Source organism: Leptopilina heterotoma, unplaced genomic scaffold, assembly GCF_015476425.1.
Source record: "Leptopilina heterotoma isolate Lh14 unplaced genomic scaffold, ASM1547642v1 Lhet_11, whole genome shotgun sequence".
In the NCBI taxonomy this organism is placed as follows: Eukaryota; Metazoa; Arthropoda; class Insecta; order Hymenoptera; family Figitidae; genus Leptopilina; species Leptopilina heterotoma.
In genome coordinates this window covers 3,002,791-3,027,357 of record NW_025110829.1, presented here as the reverse complement: position 1 = coordinate 3,027,357, position 24,567 = coordinate 3,002,791, and the positions used below count along the sequence as shown (strand labels likewise).

At 25.6% G+C, this 24,567-nt stretch overlaps 3 protein-coding genes across 6 annotated transcripts in view; 1 reads left to right on the top strand and 2 right to left on the bottom strand.

The window, feature by feature from the left end:
* Positions 1-4,700, bottom strand: part of LOC122504100 — a 220,141-nt gene extending 215,441 nt beyond the window's left edge. For 2 of the 4 annotated variants that reach the window (XM_043615000.1, XM_043615033.1), the window contains exon 1: positions 726-1,173. The gene's annotated coding sequence lies outside the window, so the exon portion shown is untranslated. The other 2 variants (XM_043615006.1, XM_043615014.1) reach the window with 2 other exon arrangements.
* LOC122504133 (DNA polymerase interacting tetratricopeptide repeat-containing, protein of 47 kDa) lies at positions 4,681-21,937 on the bottom strand. The gene is made up of 8 exons (XM_043615064.1): positions 21,799-21,937; positions 19,231-19,324; positions 17,023-17,301; positions 13,978-14,149; positions 13,489-13,681; positions 13,062-13,342; positions 4,970-5,134; positions 4,681-4,849 (listed from the first exon to the last, which is right to left on the bottom strand). Exons 3-8 carry the CDS (start codon positions 17,297-17,299, stop codon positions 4,765-4,767), a joined length of 1,173 nt encoding a protein of 390 aa, XP_043470999.1. The 5' UTR covers positions 17,300-17,301; positions 19,231-19,324; positions 21,799-21,937; the 3' UTR covers positions 4,681-4,764.
* LOC122504138 lies at positions 19,819-23,968 on the top strand. The gene is made up of 5 exons (XM_043615071.1): positions 19,819-20,424; positions 21,807-21,974; positions 22,370-22,521; positions 23,325-23,482; positions 23,807-23,968. Exons 1-5 carry the CDS (start codon positions 20,199-20,201, stop codon positions 23,943-23,945), a joined length of 843 nt encoding a protein of 280 aa, XP_043471006.1. The 5' UTR covers positions 19,819-20,198; the 3' UTR covers positions 23,946-23,968.
* Positions 23,969-24,567: the final 599 nt, after the last annotated feature.

Below are 24,567 nucleotides of genomic sequence, written 5' to 3'. Positions count from 1 at the left end.
ACTGAAGAGTTAGTTAATGCCGTTGGGTTGGGGAAGTATAATATAGTTAGTGAAAAGTTTGAGTAAAACTGTTTTGAAATTGTACTTCTTACAAATATCTGATTAACATTCTTGAATTTTAGATTTACTAAGTGAAAAGTTGTCAAAACTTTAAGGTTATGTCCTTTCTGGAGTTATTACTATTTTCGCAAAGAACAAACTTTTAACATTCTCTCTTTTTTTTGTTGCGTAAAGCACAATAAACTGTAATATAGAGTAAAGTAAATAAAATAAAACAAAACTTTTCATTAACGAACCATAATTTATACTGAGTTTGAAAGAAACTACTATACTCCAATTATCAAGTTTCCAGAGAGAAAGGATTTATTAATGAAAACACGTTATATCTAAAAGCGCAACTGTCAAAACCAGTTTACTTCCTACCTCATGTCACATTACTGATAATTCTCGACAAATCCATCCGTCATTTAAATGACATTATGACCAAACCCTTCCTAATTAATTAGGAGTAACTTCCACTTGCAATGTTTATATGAATTTTATAATTCATTTCAAACAAAACAATCGTTTCGATTTAGGCCAACTTTATGAATGAAACACAGTGACAATAGAGAATAAAAACAAAAGTAAAGCTGTCAAACGCCGCATATGATACACAAACCACCCCCCAACAAACATTGACACTTTGCACTATTATTTTTGAATGAAACATGAACGACACTCACCGATTAAAAGCACCGTAAGATGACTGTTGATACATCGATTAAATGGCAAGAGGTTAATAAATCCATAAAAATTAGTTGAATGAAACAAAGGCCTGGGCGTTTGAAGATCCTGCGATGCACGCTTGAAAATGGCTGGCACACATAGGAAACACCGCAAACACTTTGTGATGCACGCACAAACACCGGTTTTAATTTTAAATTTATAAAAAAACACGTCTCAAACACTTTGGATTTAAAAAAAAAATTTCAATGCCTCACTCAATGTACAAGCACTAGATTGACAAAATGTTACGGGCAAGTCAATTCGCCCTCAACTAACATGATACGGCGGCCATTACCGTACATTCGGGTTGGCAGCGAAAGCGTGTTTTTACTTCTCCGATCAACCAACACTCACACTCTACAAGATCGTTGAAGCGACTGACGAAGATTCTCTCAAATTCGGAGTACATCGCCATCTTGCGGGTGAGTCGAGAGGAGAATAGACGAAAGGACACGAAACTACTTCGGACAACTTCGCTGGCAGGAGCGTATTAAAAAGGAGCGCCACCCCCTTTTTTATAATGTCAATTTTACGCTATTTTCCCGAATGGAAAAAGGATTTTTAACAGCAGTTAAGAATGAAATGACCTGTTTTCATAGATTCGCGATAGCTAATCAATCGTTAAATTGAGAGTCTGTAAAAATGACATTTTCTTTATCGAATAATACATCTATGAATGGCGGTACTTTATTTGCCCTTTAAACGATAATTGACCGATTGGAATCTTTTTTTTATTTCAACTTTTTGAAATTGGTATTTAAAATCTAGTTATTTTCAAATAAAATACAGGGACACTATTTTATTATTTACTTCTAACTAAAATAATTTACCTCCCGGTTGAAATTTTCTCTAAATTCTCACATCACTGGATATTATTAAACTTTTAATTATAATTTCAATTCATACTTTGTTAATTAATCAAACAATATTCGGATTATTTGTTATTTGAAAAATTGCTTTTTTGAGGGAGAAATAACTCTCTCTCATTTAATTTAAAATAATAAAACTATTTTTCAAATTTGCATAATAATATTCATATTGCAAATTATTGGCCAATATTGAAGAATACAAATATTTATTATAAAATATTTGTAATTCTTGCAAATAATGAAATAATATTTTTAAAAATATTTTGAAATTCATAATTTGAAATATTTCAATGTATGTTTTGTTATTTGTTTCGAAATGTTTGAAAATACCTATTGTAAAAAATTGTATAAAAGAATAATAATTATGAATAATTAATAATATTTACAAATACATATTTGAAAAGTGTAATATTATAAAAGTAGAAATGATTTTAAGTAAAGCAGATAATTTCCGAATGAGAATTGATTTTTTCATTTCTTCTACAAAATTATTATTTGAATTTTATATTTTTACAATATTCTACGTCTGAGTGATAATTCTTGTCAAATCAATATAAATAAATTATAAATAAATAAAGTTTCATTATGAGAAGTTCTATTGTATTATAATTTAAAAATGAAAAAATTTTAGAAATTACTTTTAGACTATTGTTTCAAAAATTAAGAGAAATTAAAAATTTCTAAAAATATGAAACACTTTTTTTTCTCTATGTAAAAAGATATAAATATTTTTATAAACTACTTGCATTACTTGAAAATATTCCAAGAGAAGAAATTCCAACATTGGTGAAGTTCACAACGTTTATGATAAACAAATTAGGAGGAAAAATATTTATCTAATCAAATTTTTATATTTCGCATAAAATTTTTTTTTCTGAATTCGTTTGTTGAATTATTTTAAAAAGATAAATTTTGTTTTTTTAATTAAAAATATTTTTCTCATTTATCGTTGTTTATAAACGTGAACTTTAAAGATGTGAATTTCTCTAAAATTTTGAACGCTCGAATGAACGAAAAATTTCTATTTTCTACTTATTTATTAAATATTTTAATAACATTTTTCCAAAGAATTCAATTATTTTAAAACTTTTTAATAAAAATCTTCAAATAAATTCTATTATTTTCAATACAATTTTAATTAAATTTCTTTCAAGAATTAAATTTATTATTTTGAAACAATTTATTAAATTTCTTTCAAAAATTCAATTATTTTCATAAATAATAAAATTCTTCGCATGAATAATTTAATTACATTTCAATTATAGTACAATTACAATTAAAATAAAATTTCTCCAAATAATTCAATTACTTTAAAAAAATTTAATAACATTTTTGGAATGAATTAAATTATTTAAAAAATTTTGATAATATTCTTTATAAGAATTCAATTAGTTTCATAAATAATAAAATTCTTCGCACGAATTCAATTATTTTCAAAAATTTTAATTTATGGAAAGAATTAAATTATACTTCTAAAAATTTTCATTTAAAGTTATTAAAAAAGCTCCATTATTTTCAAAAAAAAATTCATTAAAATTCTTTAAAACAATTCAATTATTTTAAAAATTTTTAATAAAATTCACCACAAGAATTCAATTATTTTCAAAAATTTTGATAAAATTCTTAGCATGACTTCAATGATTTTCAATAAAATAATGGTAAAATTCAAAACATTTAAAAAGGAAAATTATTTAAAAAGTTAGAAAACATAAAAGCAATATAACGTCTATTGATATAGATTAATTAAATTAAATAAAATATTTTTTTACAAATTGAATTTAAATGAAAAAAAAAAAATAAAAAAGGAAAATACAAATAAAAATATTGTCGTTTATTTGAACGTTCAAAACTTTAAGAACTTGAGAAGAATTAGAAAAATTGTATATCATTTTTAAAAAATACTATTGATAACATAAAGTTGAAAATAAATTACTGTCATTGTTTAAATGTATTTGCAAATATTATACTTTAAGTAAATATTAATTCTTCCAGGGAATAATTTTTCTTATTAATAATTGTTAGTATCTTGTGCTACTTACCGATAATTATTCCATGGAATTTTCTTCTAAATGATCTTTTACTTGTTACTAATTAATTTCTTCTAAACGATATTTTAAGATTATGTTATGTATTTATGCGCCGTATAGAATTGTATCACAACTATTGACGTATTTATCTCTATTTTGAATTCATACCCATGAAATCCGATTATGTAATTTAAGTTTCCTGAAACAGTACAACGCATGCTATGTAAGGGATAATTAAATTCTATAACAATAATATTGGAATTGTTAACATTTCGCGTAACTATATTTACAGTTAATATTATCATTTAAATTTAGTTTTCTCCCTAGAAAGCGCAAATTGTCACATTGTGCAAGTTAATTCTAAATTAAACATCAACAAACTAATTTTAAAAAATAGTTTCCAACAATTAGAATTTTAGAATTAAAAATAATTTCAAAAATTGTTTATTGAGAAAATAATTTCAAAAACTGTTTATTTATTAAAAAAATAATTTAAAATAATAATAATAATTTTATTAAAAAATAATCTAAAACCCCGTTTATTAGAAAATAATTTAAAAAATGATTTTTCACGAAAATTCACAAAAATATTTGCCAACAATTTAAATACCGTACGAAAAAGAGACAGGAATTTGCAAATTAAAGAGCAAGTTCCTACGCCCCTGAAATCAACTCACCCTTGCGAAACGTGCACTCCCTGATGTTACTGGTAACACCACTACAATATTTCTTTGTTGGTGTTTACCATATTATTACTCGGTTTCCTCTTTGTCACGTTTTTCTTTAGGATATCCTCTTCATGGATGGACAAACAATTGAACAGAAATTATTACATTTCATACATTTGGAAATTAATCAAATAACTAATAATGTACTTATCGAAAATATGTTTACCAAATAATATTTATCGACAAACGTGTTAATTATCCCGCAAATTCAATGCTTCCTGTTTAAAATATTACTCCTGTCAAATCAACTGACCAAAATTAATTTTGTTGGTATTTATATAACACATATTGAAATTTGTGCTTTTTTTATTATATTATTAGATTAAAATATTGTCTTTCAGTAGAAAATTTAAAAAAAAAAAACGTCACTTTTTAATAGTTGGATAAGAGTTTCTTTTCAGCTTCACTGTTTGCGAGTAAGACTAAAAATGACGGGGTTCCTCCTTGAACGATGAACCTTGAATTAAATTTATTATTATTATTATTATGATTATTATTATTATTGATATTATTTTTATTATTAGTGTTATATATTATTTTTTAAATAAATGTTTGCATATCGAAAAAAATTATTTACCTTTCATTTTGTAAAATTTCACACAAAGTTTTATGTATATCAACTTTGTTTATATTCATTTTATTATGTCCCTCGAAGTAGACATTAACACTTCTAACATTGTACTTTTTATCTCCATCCCATGGAGGAGGAATTTCAAAAAGTTCCTCAAGATGTTCTTCGAATCTAGGAAAATATTTTCAATTTTACATCATACGTTTAGTAGAGATAAATTTCTCATATCAATGAAATATGAGAAATTTATCTCTACGTGAAAGTTTAGTTTCATATTAGTTATTTGTATATTAAAAGAAAATTGGAAAAGTGAAAAAATAAAAGAAAAATGAGGAGCAAGTTCTCAAAAACAGATAAAACCAATATTTCTTATTTTGAGAAATTGAAACAAATGAAATTTCTCACATAACCATTTTCAGTTAATCTTAAGATAATTTTTTTTAATAATTTACTTCTATAACAAAATTTTTATATTTAAAATGTTTTATCTTTAATTAAACTTTATTAATAAACTAAAAACTAAGTGATTAATTGAAAGTTTTTTGTTTTTGTTTTTGTTTTTTTTTGAAGAACCAAAAGTCGAAAAGTTTTTAAATTGAAAATTCTTTGTTAATATACATTTTTTTTAATTCAACAGTGACAGATCGGTTTGTGAGGTCCTTAAAGTATTAAAATTTATGTTTACATATTTAAATTTTTTTAAAATGTATTTATCAGCTTTAGGAAACTTGCTCCCCAGGTGCGAATTTTGGTCGGCCGCCAGAGTTGGCAGGTCGGGCCCAGGTCGGCCCATCTATGGCTGCCAATAGGTCGGCAGCCAAAGTCGGGCCGACTTTGGTTACTGTTTCCACCCAAGTTTGGGCCGACTATGGGTGCCAAAGTTTAGAGAACCTAATTTTAGTTGGTCGGGCCGACTCTGGCCTGAGTCGGGCCGACGGTCGGTAAAACTATGGCAGCCAGAGTTTAAAGAACCTAATTTTAGTTGGTCGGGCCGACTCTGGCCTGAGTCGGGCCGATGGTCGGTAAAACTATGGCAGCCAGAGTTTAGAGAACCTAATTTTAGTTGGTCGGGCCGACTCTGGCCTGAGTCGGGCCGATGGTCGGTAAAACTATGGCAGCCAGAGTTTAGAGAACCTAATTTTAGTTGGTCGGGCCGACTCTGGCCTGAGTCGGGCCGATGGTCGGCTAAAGTATGGCAGCCAGAGTTTAAAAAGGTTAATTTCTGTTGGTCGGGCCGACTTTGGCCTGAGTCGGGCCGATGGTGGGTTAAACTATGGCAGCCAGAGTTTAAAAAACCTAATTTCAATTGGTCGGGCCGACTCTGGCCTGAGTCGGGCCGACGGTCGGTAAAACTATGGCAGCCAGAGTGCAAAAAACCTAATTTCACTTGGTCGGGCCGACTCTGGCCTGAGTCGGGCCGACGGTCGGTAAAACTATGGCAGCCAGAGTTTAGAGAACCTAATTTTAGTTGGTCGGGCCGACTCTGGCCTGAGTCGGGCCGACGGTCGGTAAAACTATGGCAGCCAGAGTTTAAAGAACCTAATTTTAGTTGGTCGGGCCGACTCTGGCCTGAGTCGGGCCGATGGTCGGTAAAACTATGGCAGCCAGAGTTTAGAGAACCTAATTTTAGTTGGTCGGGCCGACTCTGGCCTGAGTCGGGCCGATGGTCGGCTAAAGTATGGCAGCCAGAGTTTAAAAAGGTTAATTTCTGTTGGTCGGGCCGACTTTGGCCTGAGTCGGGCCGATGGTGGGTTAAACTATGGCAGCCAGAGTTTAAAAAACCTAATTTCAATTGGTCGGGCCGACTCTGGCCTGAGTCGGGCCGACGGTCGGTAAAACTATGGCAGCCAGAGTGCAAAAAACCTAATTTCACTTGGTCGGGCCGACTCTGGCCTGAGTCGGGCCGACGGTCGGTAAAACTATGGCAGCCAGAGTTTAGAGAACCTAATTTTAGTTGGTCGGGCCGACTCTGGCCTGAGTCGGGCCGATGGTGGGTTAAACTATGGCAGCCAGAGTTTAAAAAACCTAATTTCAATTGGTCGGGCCGACGGTCGGTAAAACTATGGCAGCCAGAGTGCAAAAAACCTAATTTCACTTGGTCGGGCCGACTTTGGCCAGAGTCGGGCCGATGGTCAGTTTGAAGTTGCAGCTTATAAAATCATTTTTGTTCTTAGGCTTTCATGTAAGCGTAGCGTAATGGTTAGCGTGTTAGACTTCGGTGCGTTAGGTTGCGAGTTCGATTCCTGCGAGCGTTAGAAATTTTAATTTGTATTTATGTGTAAGATTGCGTTTAGTGTTAAGATGTATACAATAAACAAATAAATAATGAATAATAATAATTAATAATAATAATAAATAATTAATAATTTTTTGCAATCGGTCGGCCGACTTTTGGCTGCCAAGGTCGGCACGACCAAGGTTGCCAAAGTGAATCCGACCTTCTTTCTCATGGTCGGCAAAGCTTTGGCACCCCTGGTCGGCCCGACTTTGGCAACCATAGTCGGCACGACCATGTCAGCCACTGGACGGCGGGTGTTACAATTCGCTAGTTCGGCCGACCTTTGGCTGCCAAGGTCGGCACGACCATGGTTGCCAAAGTCAAGCCGACATTCTTTCACATGGTTGGCAAAACTTTGGCACCCCTGGTCGGTCCGACTTTGGCAGCCATAGTCGGCCCGACCATGTCAGCCACTGGACGGCGGGTGTTACAATTCGCTAGTTCGGCCGACCTTTGGTTGCCAAGGTCGGCACGACTATCCACTAGGTCGGCGCGACCATGGCCCGACCAACTTTTCGCACCTGGGTCCTCAAATGTTGCTCTTTTTGAATTTTTTAGGCTTCGAATCGACTTAAACGCGCAAAAAAAGGCACTTTAGTGTTTAGTCGATTAAAAATATAAAAAAGTCGTTTATTTAATTCAGTGTTATCTCAAAAATGTTATTTTGTATTTCCCTGACCTTTCATTGATTTCTAAATTCAATTATTCAAAACTTGAATAAATTTGATAAATAAATATTAAAATACTTATTTGTTTTTCCACGGAAAATAAAATTTTTTAAATTTCAATTTGAAATATAGGTACTGAATTAAAAAATTTCTAAAAATTATAACTATAACCCTTCAAAAATTCAATTATTTTCTACAATTTGTAACTAAACTTCGTCTCTAAATCAATTATTTTTAATAATTTTCGGAAAGTTCTTCGAGAATTCAATTATTTAAATACAAGAATTCAATTTTTTATAATAAGTGTAACTGTAGCTGCTCCTGTTTTTTAAAAGTTATTACACCCTAAAAAAAGTAATATAATTAATGATGAAAAGTTCATTACTTATATTAATTAATATATTTATTTGCTGATTGACTTGATTTGAATTCAATATTTTTGACATTTGAACAAAAAAAAATTTTTCTGTTTTATTATTAACCACCAAAGAATAAAAATATATTCTACATTCAAGTGGAATACTTTTGTTTTGAGAGGAAAAATTGAGAGGATATTAGAAGAGGATTTTTCCTCTAATTGTGAGATTACTTTTTTTCAGGGTGTAAGGTATATAATATTTTTAAAGAATTATAATAAAGAAATTCTTAAAATTAATTTTTTAAAAATATTTTTAACTAATTTTTGAAAGCTGTAACAGTTTTCAATTGTATACAATTGAAAAATTTCCAAATAATTGAGATCTCAAATAAGTAATTGATTTTTTGAAAAATATAAAAAAATAATCAAATTTTTCAAGCATTTTAATATTATAAATATGAACATGATTTCTCTCCTAAATTTTAATGACTCTAAAAAAGTAAATTTAAAAAATTTTAATTTACTTTGTTCAAAATTAATTGAATCTTAAAAAAATATCATAAAACAATAGTTATTGAAAAATTTTGAATTATTGTATAATTTAAGATAACTAATTATTTTTTTGAAGAATTTTAATTAAAAACTTTAAACATGATTGTTTTCTCCAAAATGGGAAAAATAATTCTGAAAAATTTTAATGTTATTATTTTTTGTATCTATTTGAATTTTTGGAAATATGTACATTATTTGAAAATATTGGAAATAATTTAATTTGAAAAAAAAGAATAAAAAAATTCTAAGAATTACTTTTTTCAACAATATTTAAATATAATTATTATTTTTAAATTTACACTTTCAGATTTATCATTAAAATTTTTGAGAATTCATTTTCTTTCAAACTTTACAATTATAATTCTTGAAAAGTTGATTTTCAAAAATTGTATACAATTAAAAAGATTTTGAACAATTAATTTTGTAAAATTGAATTGAAAATAATTTTTTAATTATTGCATTAATCTATATTAATAAAATCAGACTTTTGTCTGTACATTGCATGAAATTAATTTTTTCTAGCATAATTTATTTATTTGAACAACGGAGAATCCAAAAATGGTAATAGAAAATTTCCTGTCTGTATGTATGTATGTATGTTTGTATGTGTGTATGTATGTATGTATGTATGTCCGCAAAATTTTGTTCGCGTATAACTTGAAAACGTCTTGGCCGATTGAAGTAAAATTTGGCAATCTTTCAGGTATTGGTCTAACTTAAAATATTAGCTATATTTGATGAAAAAATATTGAGCTGAACAAAAGTTATGAATTTTTCAAAAAATTCAAAAAAAAAATTTTTTTCAATTTTTGCAGATTGGGATAAATTTTTTAATTTATTAATAATATAAATGATTTTAAAGATATATAAAAATAAATTGAATAAAAAATAATATTGATATGAAAAAAAATTATGAATTTTCCAAAAAATTCAAATTTTTTTTTAAATTTTGACAGATTGCTGTAAATTAATCAGTTATGACTTTTGTAAGATATATATAAGCAATAAATTTGCAGATTTTAAATATATTAATTAGAACGGGAGGTATTCAATTTTTTCAAAAAATTAAAAAAATGGAAGATTTCCAAATTTTATATTTTTTAATGTATATTTTTTAAACTTTCTGTAATTAAATATTTTTATTGTTTATACTCCTGCCCTATTGGCCTTACGCACTTCGACAAGAGTCCCCGAGAAATACTTTTTTGGATTAAGCATAACCATTCTACTTTAGAAATTTTCTATATATTAACCTAATTTGCGTCTACAGCCGACTTTATTAGGAGTACTCAATTGCAAAAATTTCGAAAATATTAAAAATGGAGATTCTTATGATAAAATTGATACTGCATGAATTCAAGAATATGTGATACGATACTTGCATTATGCTACTGGGAAAAAACTTAGATAGTAAAAAGTTTGGTTATTTTAATTCTAGATTTAACTTTTAGGGATGTTTTGAGCATTGTAAAGGCAAAAGTTAAACAGGGTGTCTATTATTATTTTTGTTTAACAAACTATCCGGTTTTTCCCAGCTTTGTCCAAATTTTTCCAGGTGTATCTTTTCTCATCAAATATAAATTTTCTTGATAAGAATTAACAATAAATAAAACTACAAATGGCTACAAAAATTCACTTATTTTATGAAAATACTCTTCGACGGGTTTTTGTTTTAACTAATACAGTGGAACCTCGATTATCCGAACTATCCTAGGTAAGGGCGGGTTCGGATAATAGAGGTTTTAATGATTTTCATAATTAAAGTAAAAAAATTGGACAGTTGAACTATATATATTTAATTTAATACATTTTTTAAAGATATATAAGTATATTTTATATGTAAATATATATATTAATTTATAATAATAAATTAATAAAACAGAGAATTCATGATTTTTTATAAGATTTTTTTGGCATAAATTTCGTTATTTTGCTTTGAAAGATGCTAAAAATGTCCCGCGAAAATAAGAATGATAAAAAAAAAAGAAAATAAATGTTAAGATTCGGAAAGTCAAGAAAAAGTTCGGATATAATGATTTTTGGTTCGGATAATAGAGGGTTCAGATAACAGAGGTTCGGATAATCGAGGTTCCACTGTACTTTTAACAGGGGTTCTACCAACTGGAAAAAACGGGAAATATGCAGGAATTTAATTTAATCGGGAAAACTGTGAATTCAGCCTGCAATATAGGTCTTATTTTAGATTTTAGCAATTATGATACAATTAGTTCGAATTTGACTTCACTATAACTCCAAAAATTGGTGGAAATTTTGGATTAACTTATAATACAATAAAAAAAAAGTAAAAAAATAAATAAAATAAAAAAATAAATAAATAAAATAAATAAAAAATAAATAAATAAATAAATAATAAATAAAAAGTCAATCACTGATTTAAAATAGTAATATTTTTCTAATGAAATAGTTAATGGTAGCTAAATATTATTTTTTCCGGTCAAGTTAAATTCCCCGCTATTTCCCATTTTTCGAGACTGGTATACACACTATTGAATGTATTTGTAGAAACTACCCAAGTAGAAATGTCCGGAGTTAGGACGGAGTTAAACACCGACATGGTACTGACTCAGTACTGACCGTCGGTACTGACTTTCGGAACCCGATCAGTACTGGGAGTATACTGACTCCAAAACCGAATCAGTACTATGTCGGAGTTAGAAAAGTTCTAAAATCAGTACTGGCAGAAAACTGGCTTAACACTAAATCAGTACTGCGAAGGAGTTAAAAAAACAATCAAAATTTGTTATAATGTAATTAAACATTGAACATCGTTTGATTTATTAACAATTAAAATATTTGCAAAGATTTGTAAAAACATTATTCATCAACAATAATATCAAACATTTTATTAATTTATTATTAACTAATAGATATATTTTAATAATATAATAATAAATTATTATTAATTAATTATTTTTAGAATTATTACGTATTATTAATAATAAAAAAAATTTTATTTTTTAAAGCTGTATATATATTTTTATTTATTTATTTAACAAAAATTTTTCTTAAATAAATTTTTTTTTATTATTATTTTAATAAATAATTAGATTATAAATAATAAATAAATAATTATATTAATAATTTTTACCATATTATTATGATATATCTATTAATTACTACATAATGACTTGATAAAATGTATATAAAGATATATGTATAATAATTTTTCTTGAAATAAATATAATATGCAGTGGATTTATTATTAAAGCACTGTATATATCGGTCCCACAATTCAAAAGGAAGTTTATGCGAGATAACTCCCGAGCTTGCGTGGCTATGCGGTATGTGTATTCGACTTGCGTCCTCGAGGTCTAGGGTTCGGTCCCCCGTGCGTGCGATATTTTTCCGTCTTAGTTTTAAGTGTTTTGTGTATAATTCTTAACAGTGTTACATAAAGTATAAGTTTAAATAATTAATAACCAGTAATAATAATAATTTAGTCATTAATTTAAATAAATAATGAAAAAATAAGAAAAATATTTTTTTAAAACTTATTTTAATAAAAGGAATTCTAATAATTAATTAATAATAATTAATACTAATAATAATTATTAGTATTCAATAAATTACTCCCCATGCTTTAATAATTAAATAAGGAGCTTATACTGACCGCCGGTAAAAATCAGTACTGGACAGCGTTACCAGCCAGGGTTTTCCCAGTACTGACTTAGTACTGGAGTCAGTACTGCAATACTGGCAGTCAGTACAAGATCAGTACTATGCCAGTATTACATTTCTACTTGGGTAAAACCCTTCGAAGACGGGTACGACAGCTAGTTATGAATATCGCAATTGATAAAGTTTGAATTCAGTAACAATATTTATTTCGGTAAAAATATTTTCGGTATAATATCATTCAGTAACAAATTTTTCGGGAAAATTAATTCGGGGGAAAAAAAAAGCATTCGGTAAAAAATTTTTCGTGAAATTTGACATTCGGTAGAATTGATTCGTGGAAATGACCGGGAATCAAAATTTTGAAACACAAAGTCTTTCAGTATAGTTATTTTTCGCATTATAAAAATCGAAATAATTTGCATTTTACACTAAAAATATGGTATTTTGTCGCAATGTTTTGAAGAAAAGTCGAAGTCGCAATTTTTTGTAAATAAGTCGAAAAACGTCTCATTGTTTGAAAATAGTCGAAAAAGTCCTAATATTCGAGGCCTTATTTTTTTTTTAAATAACGTATTATATTTAATTAAAAACAAATTAACTTACGTAGAATCTTCATGAAAATTTTGAATAAAATCAGTTTGAAATACTTCTGGATAGAGAATCATAACTGGCCAAATTAATTTCTTATTGTCATCCAAATGAACAACATTTTGAGCAATTTGTGGAATTTGTGGTTCTAAATCTTTTAAATTTACGATTCCTTTGCCCTTCGTCGTATGCAATTTAATATTTCTACTGGCAATAATTTCTAGAACTTTATCTTCCTGTTTTTCAATTTTCTTCTCCTTGAGTTTCTCTTTTCGCAAATCTCTCTCCCATTGTTTCTATAAATATTTCATTCTTTTATCAGTAATCATTTAAAATCGTTAGAAAAATTGTATTTAAATGTGTATTTAAAAAAAGGTAGTAAAATAAACATTATAGAAGCTATTGAATAATATATATAAATAGCTACTGATTACATATTTACCTTATCTCTTAAAGCCTGCGATTTAAGATCAATAATTGATTTATCATTTGGAGATTCCTTCAAAATTTGATCACAAAATTCAACACATTGTGAGAAATCTTTAACTTTAAGATAACAGTGCGCAGCTCTGTTCAAAGCTTTTGCATATTGTGGTTTTAATTTTAAAGCTTGTTTACAGTCATTTAAACTTGATCTAAATAAAGTAAATAAATAATTAATATTTTTAATACAAGTCAAATAATTTTATTCCAAAGAAGCAGAATGTGTTCTATTTGAAATTTTTTATTTAACTAATTATTATTTTTCTATAATTATACTTTTATTATAATTCTTAATTTTTAAAAAACTATAAATACTATTATACTAAATTAATCTGTAAAATAAATAAAAAATTAACAATAGTCCACAAACTCTGGATCGAAATATATTGTATTGATTCGTGAATAATATAATATAGTAAAAAACTTTTATAAATTATTATAACTTTACCGATAATTTTCTAACATAAAGTTTGCAGCTGCTCTATTATTGTAAAGTTGAGCCATTAAATCTGTGTCTTTACATTTTGTTTTAATGCCTTCAGTATAGGAAAGAATAGATAAGCGATATTTCTTATACTTGTAATTAAAATTTCCATCTTCTTTATAATTATTAGCTAATTCTATAAATAAAAATCGATAAAATGAGTAAACAATAAATAAATATCTTAGAATAAATAAAAATGGGAAGAAGAAAAAATTTAATCTAAACTACGGCAGGGATCACAGTATTTTTTTTTATTTAAAATAGATAAAAAGGTCTTATATTTTAATAGTTTATTTCTTATTGTACTCATTTAGACTTTTAAGGCTGTAAGAGATGTAAAACATTATTTGTAGCATCAAGAAATAAATTCTATTCTATATAAAAAGGTGAATTATTTTCTCAAAATAGGTGCCAAAAAAAGTGACAAAAAAATTACATATAAAATAAAAAACTAGTACTTATTGAAATGATTAATACCATTTCAATTTTAATGCGAATTAATGAATTAATAAAAATTAATAATAATTAAAATTTCAATTAAAATTGAAATTAGATTCTTCGAAATATAGATCAAGTTATGACTCTAAGGTTATGAAAATTCAAATTAACAAAATTTCTTTATTTCTCTTTCAAATTTAAATTTTATTATAATATTGCTTCAGGTTTAAAAAATTAAAATTTTAAACTTTGGAAATGTTAAAATTAAGTTTTTTATTTCAAAAGTTTTTGAAAATATTTATATCGAATTTCAAAATTATTTTCATTATTTCAATTAAATTATTATTACACTGTTAGTTAAATGTATGAAAAATTCAGATTTTCAAAGATTTTAAATTGAAACCTTTTAAAAATTCCATTATTTCTAAAAATTCATGCAATAATGCTTTTAATATTCAATTATTATCTATAATATTAACTGAAATTCACTTTTAAATCAATTTTTATTAGAAAATTTTACGAGAATTCAATTATTTGAAAAGAAAAATAAACAATTTTATTAAATAATTGAATGTTTCTCAATAATTGAATTCTTTCGACGAATTTTAATAAATTTTTTAAGAATAATTACATTTTTCGAAGAATTTGATTAAAAATAATTGAAATTCTGCAATGAGTTTAATCATTGCAGTTGCGGTCCAAAAGGACCGATTTTGCAATTATTTGTAACTTCTCCATTTCAGGCTTCGAAGTCTAGTAGCAGGTCAAAAAAAGTGTGAAAAAGTAGCATTTTGGAAGAAAAAAGTGTCCTCTAAATTGAAAAAAAGTAGCAAAAAGCCAGCATATTAAAAGTGAAGTAAAATTAGTTTTTTAAGTAAGAAAATTAAGTGAATATATGTTGTTGTCCAAAAAATTGAAAGAAAAAAATACTAAAAATAGGAATTCACAAAATTTTTTTTAAATTTTGATTTATAAACATAAAACATGAAAATATAATAGCTTTTTTGTCGATATTTTACATTAGAAAGTTTTATTTACATAATGAAATGTAATTGTTAATAATACTTAAATGAGATCTTTCATAAGAATTTGTTTTTTAATAACAGGCTCATAATTTTGAGAAGTTAAACTGACACCTTCTTTCTCCTTATTATTTTTTAAAAAACTATCAATAACTTTTTATCAGCCATCTAATTTTTAAAAATGAAACGTAAACATTTTTTAGTAATTTACTAATAACAACTATCAAAATGAAAAAAATGGATTGTTTTTAGTCATATAAATTTTTTAAATTTTAGAATCCACATAGCCATAATTTTGTACAATAATAAATTATGAGCAATTTAATTCCAATAAAAAAATTATAATTTTTCTTCTAGATAGATCTTAAATCTTTATAAATGATTTTTTTATTATTGAACAACCGACTTAAAACACTGTATTATTGAAAATACAATTAATATTTTTAAATTTGACATAAAGTTTGTAAACATAATATAATAAATAATCACGTTAAATAAATATTATTTTGGATTTTTAATCAAACAATTTATATAACCAAAAGAATTAAGTTTTCATTCTTAATTGATTTTTTCTATACTTGATGAAACTTTTATAAAGTCAAAAAAGGTATTACTATTAAATTATATAGTGAAAAATGAAAAATTTAGTTTTTAATTTTTTTAAGAAGCTTAAAGAATAATAAAATTAGATACGAAAAATTCGAAACGTTAAAAAGTTGTAATTTAATAAACATCCACTATTAGTAATTATTATAATATATTATAATCACGCGTCCAATAATAAATTTAATTCATTTGGCGGTTTTTTTGAAATCTACGAAATTCACCAAAAAAACTAAAATTCTTGAATTCTGTAAATTTTTTTTACCTTTTTTGGAAAAAAGTAGCATTTAGTATCTTTTTGACAAAATAAGTAGCAAAAAGTAGGCTTGACCAAAAAAAGTGTCAAAAAAGTGGAAAAGTGTGTCACTTCGAAGCCTGCCATTTTTAAAGTGTTTTTAACTATAATTCTTCTACAAATCTATTATTTTTAAAAATTAATTAAATATATATTAAAAAATTTAACTAACTAATTAAATTTGTTCAGAAACTAAACTTTTGATTAAAATTATTGGGGAATAAATTTAGAAAATGGGTGAACGGAGAGAAATCTGTTAGGATTAATGCTCGAAACTTTTCATATACTTTTTCCATAGATTCTTTGATGCTAAAATCCTAACAGAGAGCCTATTTATTGCTCGAGTCCGCCTGAATATTAGGCGGAGTCGACTGATATTCAGGCGGACCTCTTATACTTTTCGCTAGTAAGTGCTTATGCTATTATTCATAACCTCTACTCTATGCATTATTCGCAACAGATTTCTCTCCGTGTGGAAATTAACGAAATAAGTGAAATAGGTGAGAAAATTAAAAAAAGCGAGTCTGTGATTCTTGCTACAGTGATAAATTGAAAAAAATGAAATTTAATTAATTAAATAAATTAAATAAGTAATGTAGTCGTTAATAATTATTTCTTTTAATTGTTTGCAAAGAAAACAATGTCACACACCTTCGGCAGTATTTTCTTCTGTACTATATTTAAGTTGCTGTAAGCCTTCCATTAATGGTGAAAGCTCCTCTCCTGGACCAGGAGTATTTTTCATAAAAAATGGATGTTTCTCCATTTCTTCTTGCCACCGATCTTCCGGCCATCCTTCAGTATACTGTTTCTTTTCTAAACTATCTATATATTCGTCTAATTCGGCATCTAATTTTGCAGCAAGTTCCAAACGCTCAGCGTCAGTATACACTTTTTTAGTTGGTTTTTCATTCTCACTTTCTGCCATTTCTTAAATTTTTGTTTTATAAACGTGTTAAAATTTTCTCTACCTATCATAATTTTAGGCATCACAGTACCTTTTTCCTCAAAAAAGGTGAAAAGGGGAATTTTTTATACAACTTGCATACATAATTCTAATTTTTTATCGTATAGCTTCCATAAAATTTTTTTAAAATTCTAGTAAACTTAAAAAAAAATTATTTTACAGAAATTTTTAGTTAAAAATATGAAAAATTCAGATTGTCCAAGATTTCAATTTAAATCTTATTCAAAATTCAATTATTTCTCAAAATTGACGCTATAATGATTTGAATATTCAATTATAGGTAATCGAAAATTTTAACTGAATAATCCATTTTTAAATTAATTTTTATCAAAAAATTCTACTAGAATTCAATTATTTAAATAAAAAATAAAGAATTTATATTGAATAATTGAATATTTCTTAATATTGAATTCTCATAAAGAATTTTATCAACAAAATTTTAAATAAATGAATTCTTTCGACGAATTTTAATAAAATTTTTAAAAATAATTACATTTTTCGTGGTATTTGATTGAAATTGTACTAAAAATAATTGAAATTCTGCGATGAGTTTGATTATTTATGAAAATAATGGAATTATTGCGAAGAAATTTATAAAAAATTTGTAAATAATAGAATTCTTGTGAAATTATGTTATTATTTATAAAAATAATTAAACGTTTGCGTAGAATTTTAATAAAATTTATTTAAAAATAATTGAATTCTTTTGGAAAATTTTATTAAAATAGTAGATATTGAATGTAATTGAATTTAGGAAAATTTTTGCAAATAATTGAAATTTTGCCAAGAATTTTATTAAAATTTTTGAAAATAATTTAATTTCGGAGAAGAATTTTATTATTTACATATAAAGATAATTGAAATTTTGACGAGAATTTCTTTAAATTTTTGAATATATTTGAATTTTATTATTTTTGAAAATAATTGAATTTTTGCAATTATTTGAAACTTCTCCAAAATTAAAATTTTGTTTAGTGTTTTTAACCAAAATTCCTCGATAAATTCATTATTTTTAATAATTAATTAAATATATATAATATTAAGAAATTTAACTAATTTCAGAATTATTTAAAGTTTGAAAATTTTTACAAAAATGTAAGTTCTTTAGAATTTCTAATAAAATTCATTCAAAATTGAAATTTTATAAAATTTGAAGTTAAAATCCTTTCAAGTTCATCTATTTATGAAAATTGTGGACGAAACTATTTTAAAATTCAATTAATTTTGAAATGTATAAATAAAATTATTCATTAAATAATTTCTAAGTTATAATTTTATGATAGTTCTTCAAGAATTAAGTTATTTAAAAAGAAGTTATTGTCAGAAATGGGAAAAGGGACAAAAGGGGACCAACTGTGATGCCTGTAATTTAGAAAAAATTATTTTCTTCTATTTTACTGCGACGTTTTTATGACTAATAACTAATGAGTTTAGAAAAAAAATATTTGTACTATATTTGACTATATAAAAATACTTTTCCTATTGTCAGAAACAATTGTTTTTTCCCGTTTTTACAAAACAATCGAAATCCACTTGTTGTCAATGTCAATTGCTTCACGTGTTTTTTATCCATGCTTGCGAGGTAAAAGAAAGCGAACACGTGACATTGAAAAATACACATTGTTGACGTGAAATATTATTTAAGAAATAATTTTGCAACAGTGGTTTAAGAAATCTAGTTAGAATTATGTGGTACAAGGTTATTAACTGTTTTTACAATAATTTTTTCAAAATAAATTTGACATAACCTATAAATTTTTACGATCATTGAAAACAGCGCGATTTTGCTTAAGTGAATGGAAACACTTAACGAATTTATAATTTTATTAATCCTTGTAATTTCCAGGTGGAAAATATTATAAAATTGTTATTAAAAATGGTAAAAAACTTACTTTTCGATGATTCTGCAACGTATTGTTGACAATTCTCGAATTCTATTTCTCTCTCAGCCAACTTCAACTAAACAAAAGCAGTGCTGCCATCCGACTGAAACAGAGAAAAACAAAGTTTGATTTCGATCGCGCCAACTTAACCCGCGTAAATTCAAATTTTAAATAGAAACTTTTTCTAATATTTCCAAATCTTTTGTTTCCAGATTTATTTAAATCTATATCTACATAAGTAAAAATTTTACGTTTTTATTATAATTTCTATCATCTCTTATTTATCTTCTCACTCACAGAATTCTAATTTTAGTAATTAAATTAAAATAATGATAAAAAATAAAATATTTTGCAAAATATTGCGAATCGCCTGTCCCGTTAATATTCAAATAAATAAATATGTAAAATACTATAAAAATAGAATTTTAGAAAAACAAAATAGTGGGAGTAATTTTTTAATCTTAGTTTGATTAATTTTTTGTTTTTAAAAAATTGATACACTTATATAAACTTTTCACAAAGTTCTACAATTATTAATCTTATCAGTAGGAAATATGTCTTTGTATGTAGGTTTCAAGTAGATTAGACACTTTCCAATGATTATTAAACTGATAAAAACTTTATCATCGGAAGGTCTATCCAGGAATTAATTTTCAAGTTTAGTTCATGAATTCAGAAATGAGAATGAACATTTTGTATTAAAGTGCTTATTCTAAAGTTTCATAAATAAATAAATAAACGAAATATAAATAAATAAACAAATAAATAAAAAATGAATAAACAAAACATAAACAAATAAAAAAAATTAACTAATAATATTAATAATAATAATAATTAAAATTTTTCTAATAGAAAAAATAGTTAAATGAATTGAATGTTTGGAAAATGTACTAATTTTGGATTTTATAATTGAATGTGTCATTTATAGAAAGTGAAAATTTGTTAGTTTAAAGAAAAAGTTCCTAAATATAAAAAAAATGAAAAAAAGAAAGAGAGTTATCTTTATTCAAGTTGCAGCTGGTTTGTCCATTTTAGCCCTGGTTGTTGTTTGCTTATCCCTGGGGACAAATGAGTGGATCACAGGATCGGCCTCTGTCAGCAATACTTCATTAGATATTCAAGACTCGGAAATCAATCATGGATTATTTACAGGCACCCTTATAAGAAAGCCTGTTTCCACTCCAATATTCTACGATATTTACAGTAAGCAAGAAAATCGTTTTATACTTTCAAAATAAAACCTTTACTTATTCATTAATTAATTAACTTGTCATTAATAATTAATTATACTCTCAAGCATATAATGGATTGAAAATTTATGTTAATTCGATTCAAAGAAACAATATCATTTTAAAGTTAATTAAATAATACTGAAAATAGTCATGCAAAAAATGTGCATTATTTACAATATTTTTTAATCTCTTATTATTTTTATTAATATTTTTTATTTTTTTCATTATTATTGTTTTTATTATTATTCTCATAGTTATGAATTTTTCATTATTATTATTATTATTCTCATGATTATATTAATTTTTTATTACTAGCAATATTCTGGGTTCCAACAAAAATTATTTCATTTTTCTCTGATTTTATTTATTGCTATTATTAGTACTTTCTGATTTCCAGACAGAATTTCGAATTTTTTCATGAACATAAAAATATTCTAATTCACTCTAAATTAAATAAGAAAATATTTCTAATACATTTATTTGTGATTATTTTCCATTGTAAAATTATTCGAAATATCAAAAACAAAATTTTAATGAATTATTAAAATTATTATTATTATTATTATTATTATTATTATTATTATTATTATTATTATTATTATTATTATTTAAATTTTAATGATCATTATTATTAGTTTTCCACAAAAATTAAGAAATTGCAAACGCAAATTTAATTATTTTTTGAATTTTTAATTCTCCGAAAGTTCTGAACGTTCAAATGAACGAAAATTTATTTCTTTTTTCAAATTCAAATTTTTATTACAATAATTTGTGTCGCGTGTAAAAAAAATAATTTATAAGTTTCCAAATGTTAAATTTTCATTTTTAATTTTTTTTTACAATCAATAATCTTTGGAAATATTTTTAATAAAAAATATTTCGTTCATTTCAACATTTAAAACTTGTTGATGATAAACAATTTTTCTGTGAATATTTTATAAATAATATTGAGAAAGGTTTTCAAGAATTAAATTACATAAAATAAATTCAATTTCATATTCTACAAAAATGCATTTATTGTTATAAGTAGAAAAATGTAAGCTTTTATATTAAAATTCGTGGTGATTTCAAAATTTATAAGGTAAACAAAAAAGAATTCAAGGAGAATTAAATATTTTTAATATTTTCAAAGGTTTCTGATCACCAAACGCCAGAATTTTTGTATCAATTCTTAAAGTTTAATACTTTTTCCAGTAATCTGTATAAAATTCCCTAAATTATCCCTGATTTCCCTGACCTGTGGCAATCCTGAATATTCTTGTTTCACTGCTAATTATTTTAATATTTTTCATTGAGAATAAAATCTAAAAACTCAATAAATAATAAAAATGAAATATTTGCTTACTATTTAAGTTTCGTGTATTTGGGGATCGAATAAGTGTGCTTGGAGCTGCAGATCAAATGCGAAATCCAGAGAAGAGGAGGTAGAATCACTTCTTAATGGCGAAAATCCAGAATTTTCGTGTTTGTCAACAGGAAAAAATTTGATGAGTTCAGTTTCTACAAGAAAAAGTGAAAATGGTTAGTAAAATAATTAAAAATCGAATAATTTTAACAAACTTTAAAAAAAAAAAATTAAAAAACAATTTGGGAAAAATTTCTTTATAAAAAGCAACTTTTAAAAAAAAAATTTACCGTTTTCGCTCAAAGAATAAAAGTTTATTGTAAAAATAAAAAGATAGACAATTAATAGAATATAAAAAAGTAAAAGTAAAAGGGAAACAAAATGTACTAAATAAAAAAATGGATCAATTAAATTTTTAATTTGTTCCGTAAATTATTAATCTTTTTTTAATTGGAAACAAGATGAAAAAAATTGTTATCTTTTGAGAAATAAACTATTTATGCAGAAGTTATATTTAAAATAATAATTCAACCTTCAATCGACGGAATTAAAAACCCTTATGCTTTTGCAGATACGAGAAATTCTATAGTTTTTGTGAATGCGGGTGCTTGGCTTTGTACCACTATTCTAATGATTCTACAGCTTGTCGCCGTGACAGGAATGTGTGCTCTTTTAATTTTAAATTCATTTAAAAGTCCTGCAGAGACATTTCTCAATATTTACGTGAGTTAATTTCCCACATATTTTCATTTTTGCAGAAAAAAATATTCTCAAAATAACATAAAAAAATTCAATAAAAATTCTTTATAATTTAAATTAATAAATAAAAAATGCATCTAAAAATATATATATATATATATATATATTAGTAATAAAAAAATTCCGAAAGTTCGCATTTGAAATAGAAAAAAATTTAAAAAAACAGAAAAACGTAATAGAAAAATAAAAATAAAAAAGTAAAAAAAGAGGAATTAAAAATTAAATGAAAAAATGTACATCAAGAAAAATTTATTACTTTCAAGAGAAATGAAAAAGTGCTTTTGAAAAAAATTGAAATTGACTTAGAAAAAAATTCTTGAGTTTTTAATTCAATACAAAGAAATGAAATTAAAAGATTCACTTAAAAAAATAAAACAAACATATTATTAAATAATAAAAAAAAACCCCATAAAGTCGAGATTTGGGATAAGAACTTAGAATAAAATGTAATAAAAAAAAATGAAAATGAGGAATTTAAAATTAAAATTCAAAATTAACTGAAAAAAATGTATCAAGAAAGAATACAAAAGAGAAATGAGAAAATAATTTTTGAAGAAAATGAAAATTCACTGTTTTATGCATAGTGGAAATAAATTCTCATTTTCTTTTGAAAATTTTCAAGGAACAGGTGAATATTGGCACAGAAATAAATATCTGGCGATGCAATTAGATTTAAATACAATTAAAAATAATTGTAATTATACCTATAACTCGTAGTTTAAAAGCTAATCATAATGTAAGTGGTGTAATAAAGGAATTCCTTGCAGGGTATTTACCTGGTAGCTTGCCTCGCTATTGGGCTCAATTTAACCAGCCTAATAATTTATGGTTGTCATTATAGCTTCGTAACGTCGTACAACATAGCTATTCGCGATACTATCACTGGAGAATACACTTCTAGTGCCTATTTAGGATACTCGTATTGGTAAGTGCAAGATTATAATCAGTTCGATTATTCCTTTAAGCGTTATCTACATTTTTCACCTCCTCTTCAATCGGGAGATGCGCACAATAATCGATTTTCTAATCAACATTCTTTTTTCATCTAGTTTAATTGCTCCGTCTTCTATTTCTTCCATTTTTTCCAAAAAAATTTTCTTTACATTACTTTACACTTTTTCTTCTTAAAAACATTTTTTTTATAGTTCTTCTCCATATTATAACTATAGATCTTGATGAAAACTCTTTTACTTTTGTCCCAAATATAGTATGGGCATTATAATTTATTAACTAATTAATTTTTATATAGGATTCAACTACTTCCGTTGTTCCTGTATGGAATATGCATCGGATTACTTTTATGGCGTGAGAGAATTGTAAACCGTGAACCCTTAGGAACAAAGATCAATATCGAAAATGCGGCTGATTCAACTCTAGTCCTCTTTTAATATACTTAATATATTTAATATAATATATCGAAGATTTTTTTCAATTCTTTTCCCTTAATTTCAATTCTATCGACTTTTTTCTATTTCATTTTTGACCATTTTATTAATTGAGGAATCAACGTTTAGTGATTTTAGAACTTGGAAAGACTTCTTCTATGCCTGAAACAAATATTTTAATTTAATTATTTTTTTGTATGAAATTTGCTAATAGAAAATGTTTTTTTCTTCTACTGATTTCAAATTTTAAAGAAAAGTTTATTTTTTATGAGCAGGGTTGCCACAAAAATCTAATTTTGTTTTTCCCTAAACTTTTCCCTGATTACCAGACGAAATTTTGACTTTTTCCCTGATTTCTAGAATTTTTAAGTAAAATTCTTCTTTAAATCAATTATTTACAATAATTTAAAAAAAAATTCTGAAAATTTTCAAATCCATTTGTTTACAATTCAATTTTACGAAATTTCATCGATTATTTATTCGCAAATTCTTTATATATTTAGAAAATAAAAACTTCAAATAACTTAAAAAAAAATTCAATTAAACTTTCTCAAAGAAATTAATTCTACAGAATTATTAGTTAAAAGTATGAAAAATTAATAATAATTAATAATTAATAATTAAT

Coding starts and splice junctions, on each gene's coding strand:
- LOC122504133 (XM_043615064.1), bottom strand. CDS start 17,299: ATGGCAGAAAGTGAGAATGAAAAACCAACTAAAAAAGTGTATACTGAC. Junction 14,150..17,022: donor AGAAGAAAATACTGCCGAAG/GTGTGTGACATT, acceptor TTTTATTTATAG/AATTAGCTAATAATTATAAA. Junction 13,682..13,977: donor TTTATGTTAGAAAATTATCG/GTAAAGTTATAA, acceptor TACTTTATTTAG/ATCAAGTTTAAATGACTGTA.
- LOC122504138 (XM_043615071.1), top strand. CDS start 20,199: ATGAAAAAAAGAAAGAGAGTTATCTTTATTCAAGTTGCAGCTGGTTTG. Junction 20,425..21,806: donor AATATTCTACGATATTTACA/GTAAGCAAGAAA, acceptor TTACTATTTAAG/TTTCGTGTATTTGGGGATCG. Junction 22,522..23,324: donor AGACATTTCTCAATATTTAC/GTGAGTTAATTT, acceptor AATTCCTTGCAG/GGTATTTACCTGGTAGCTTG.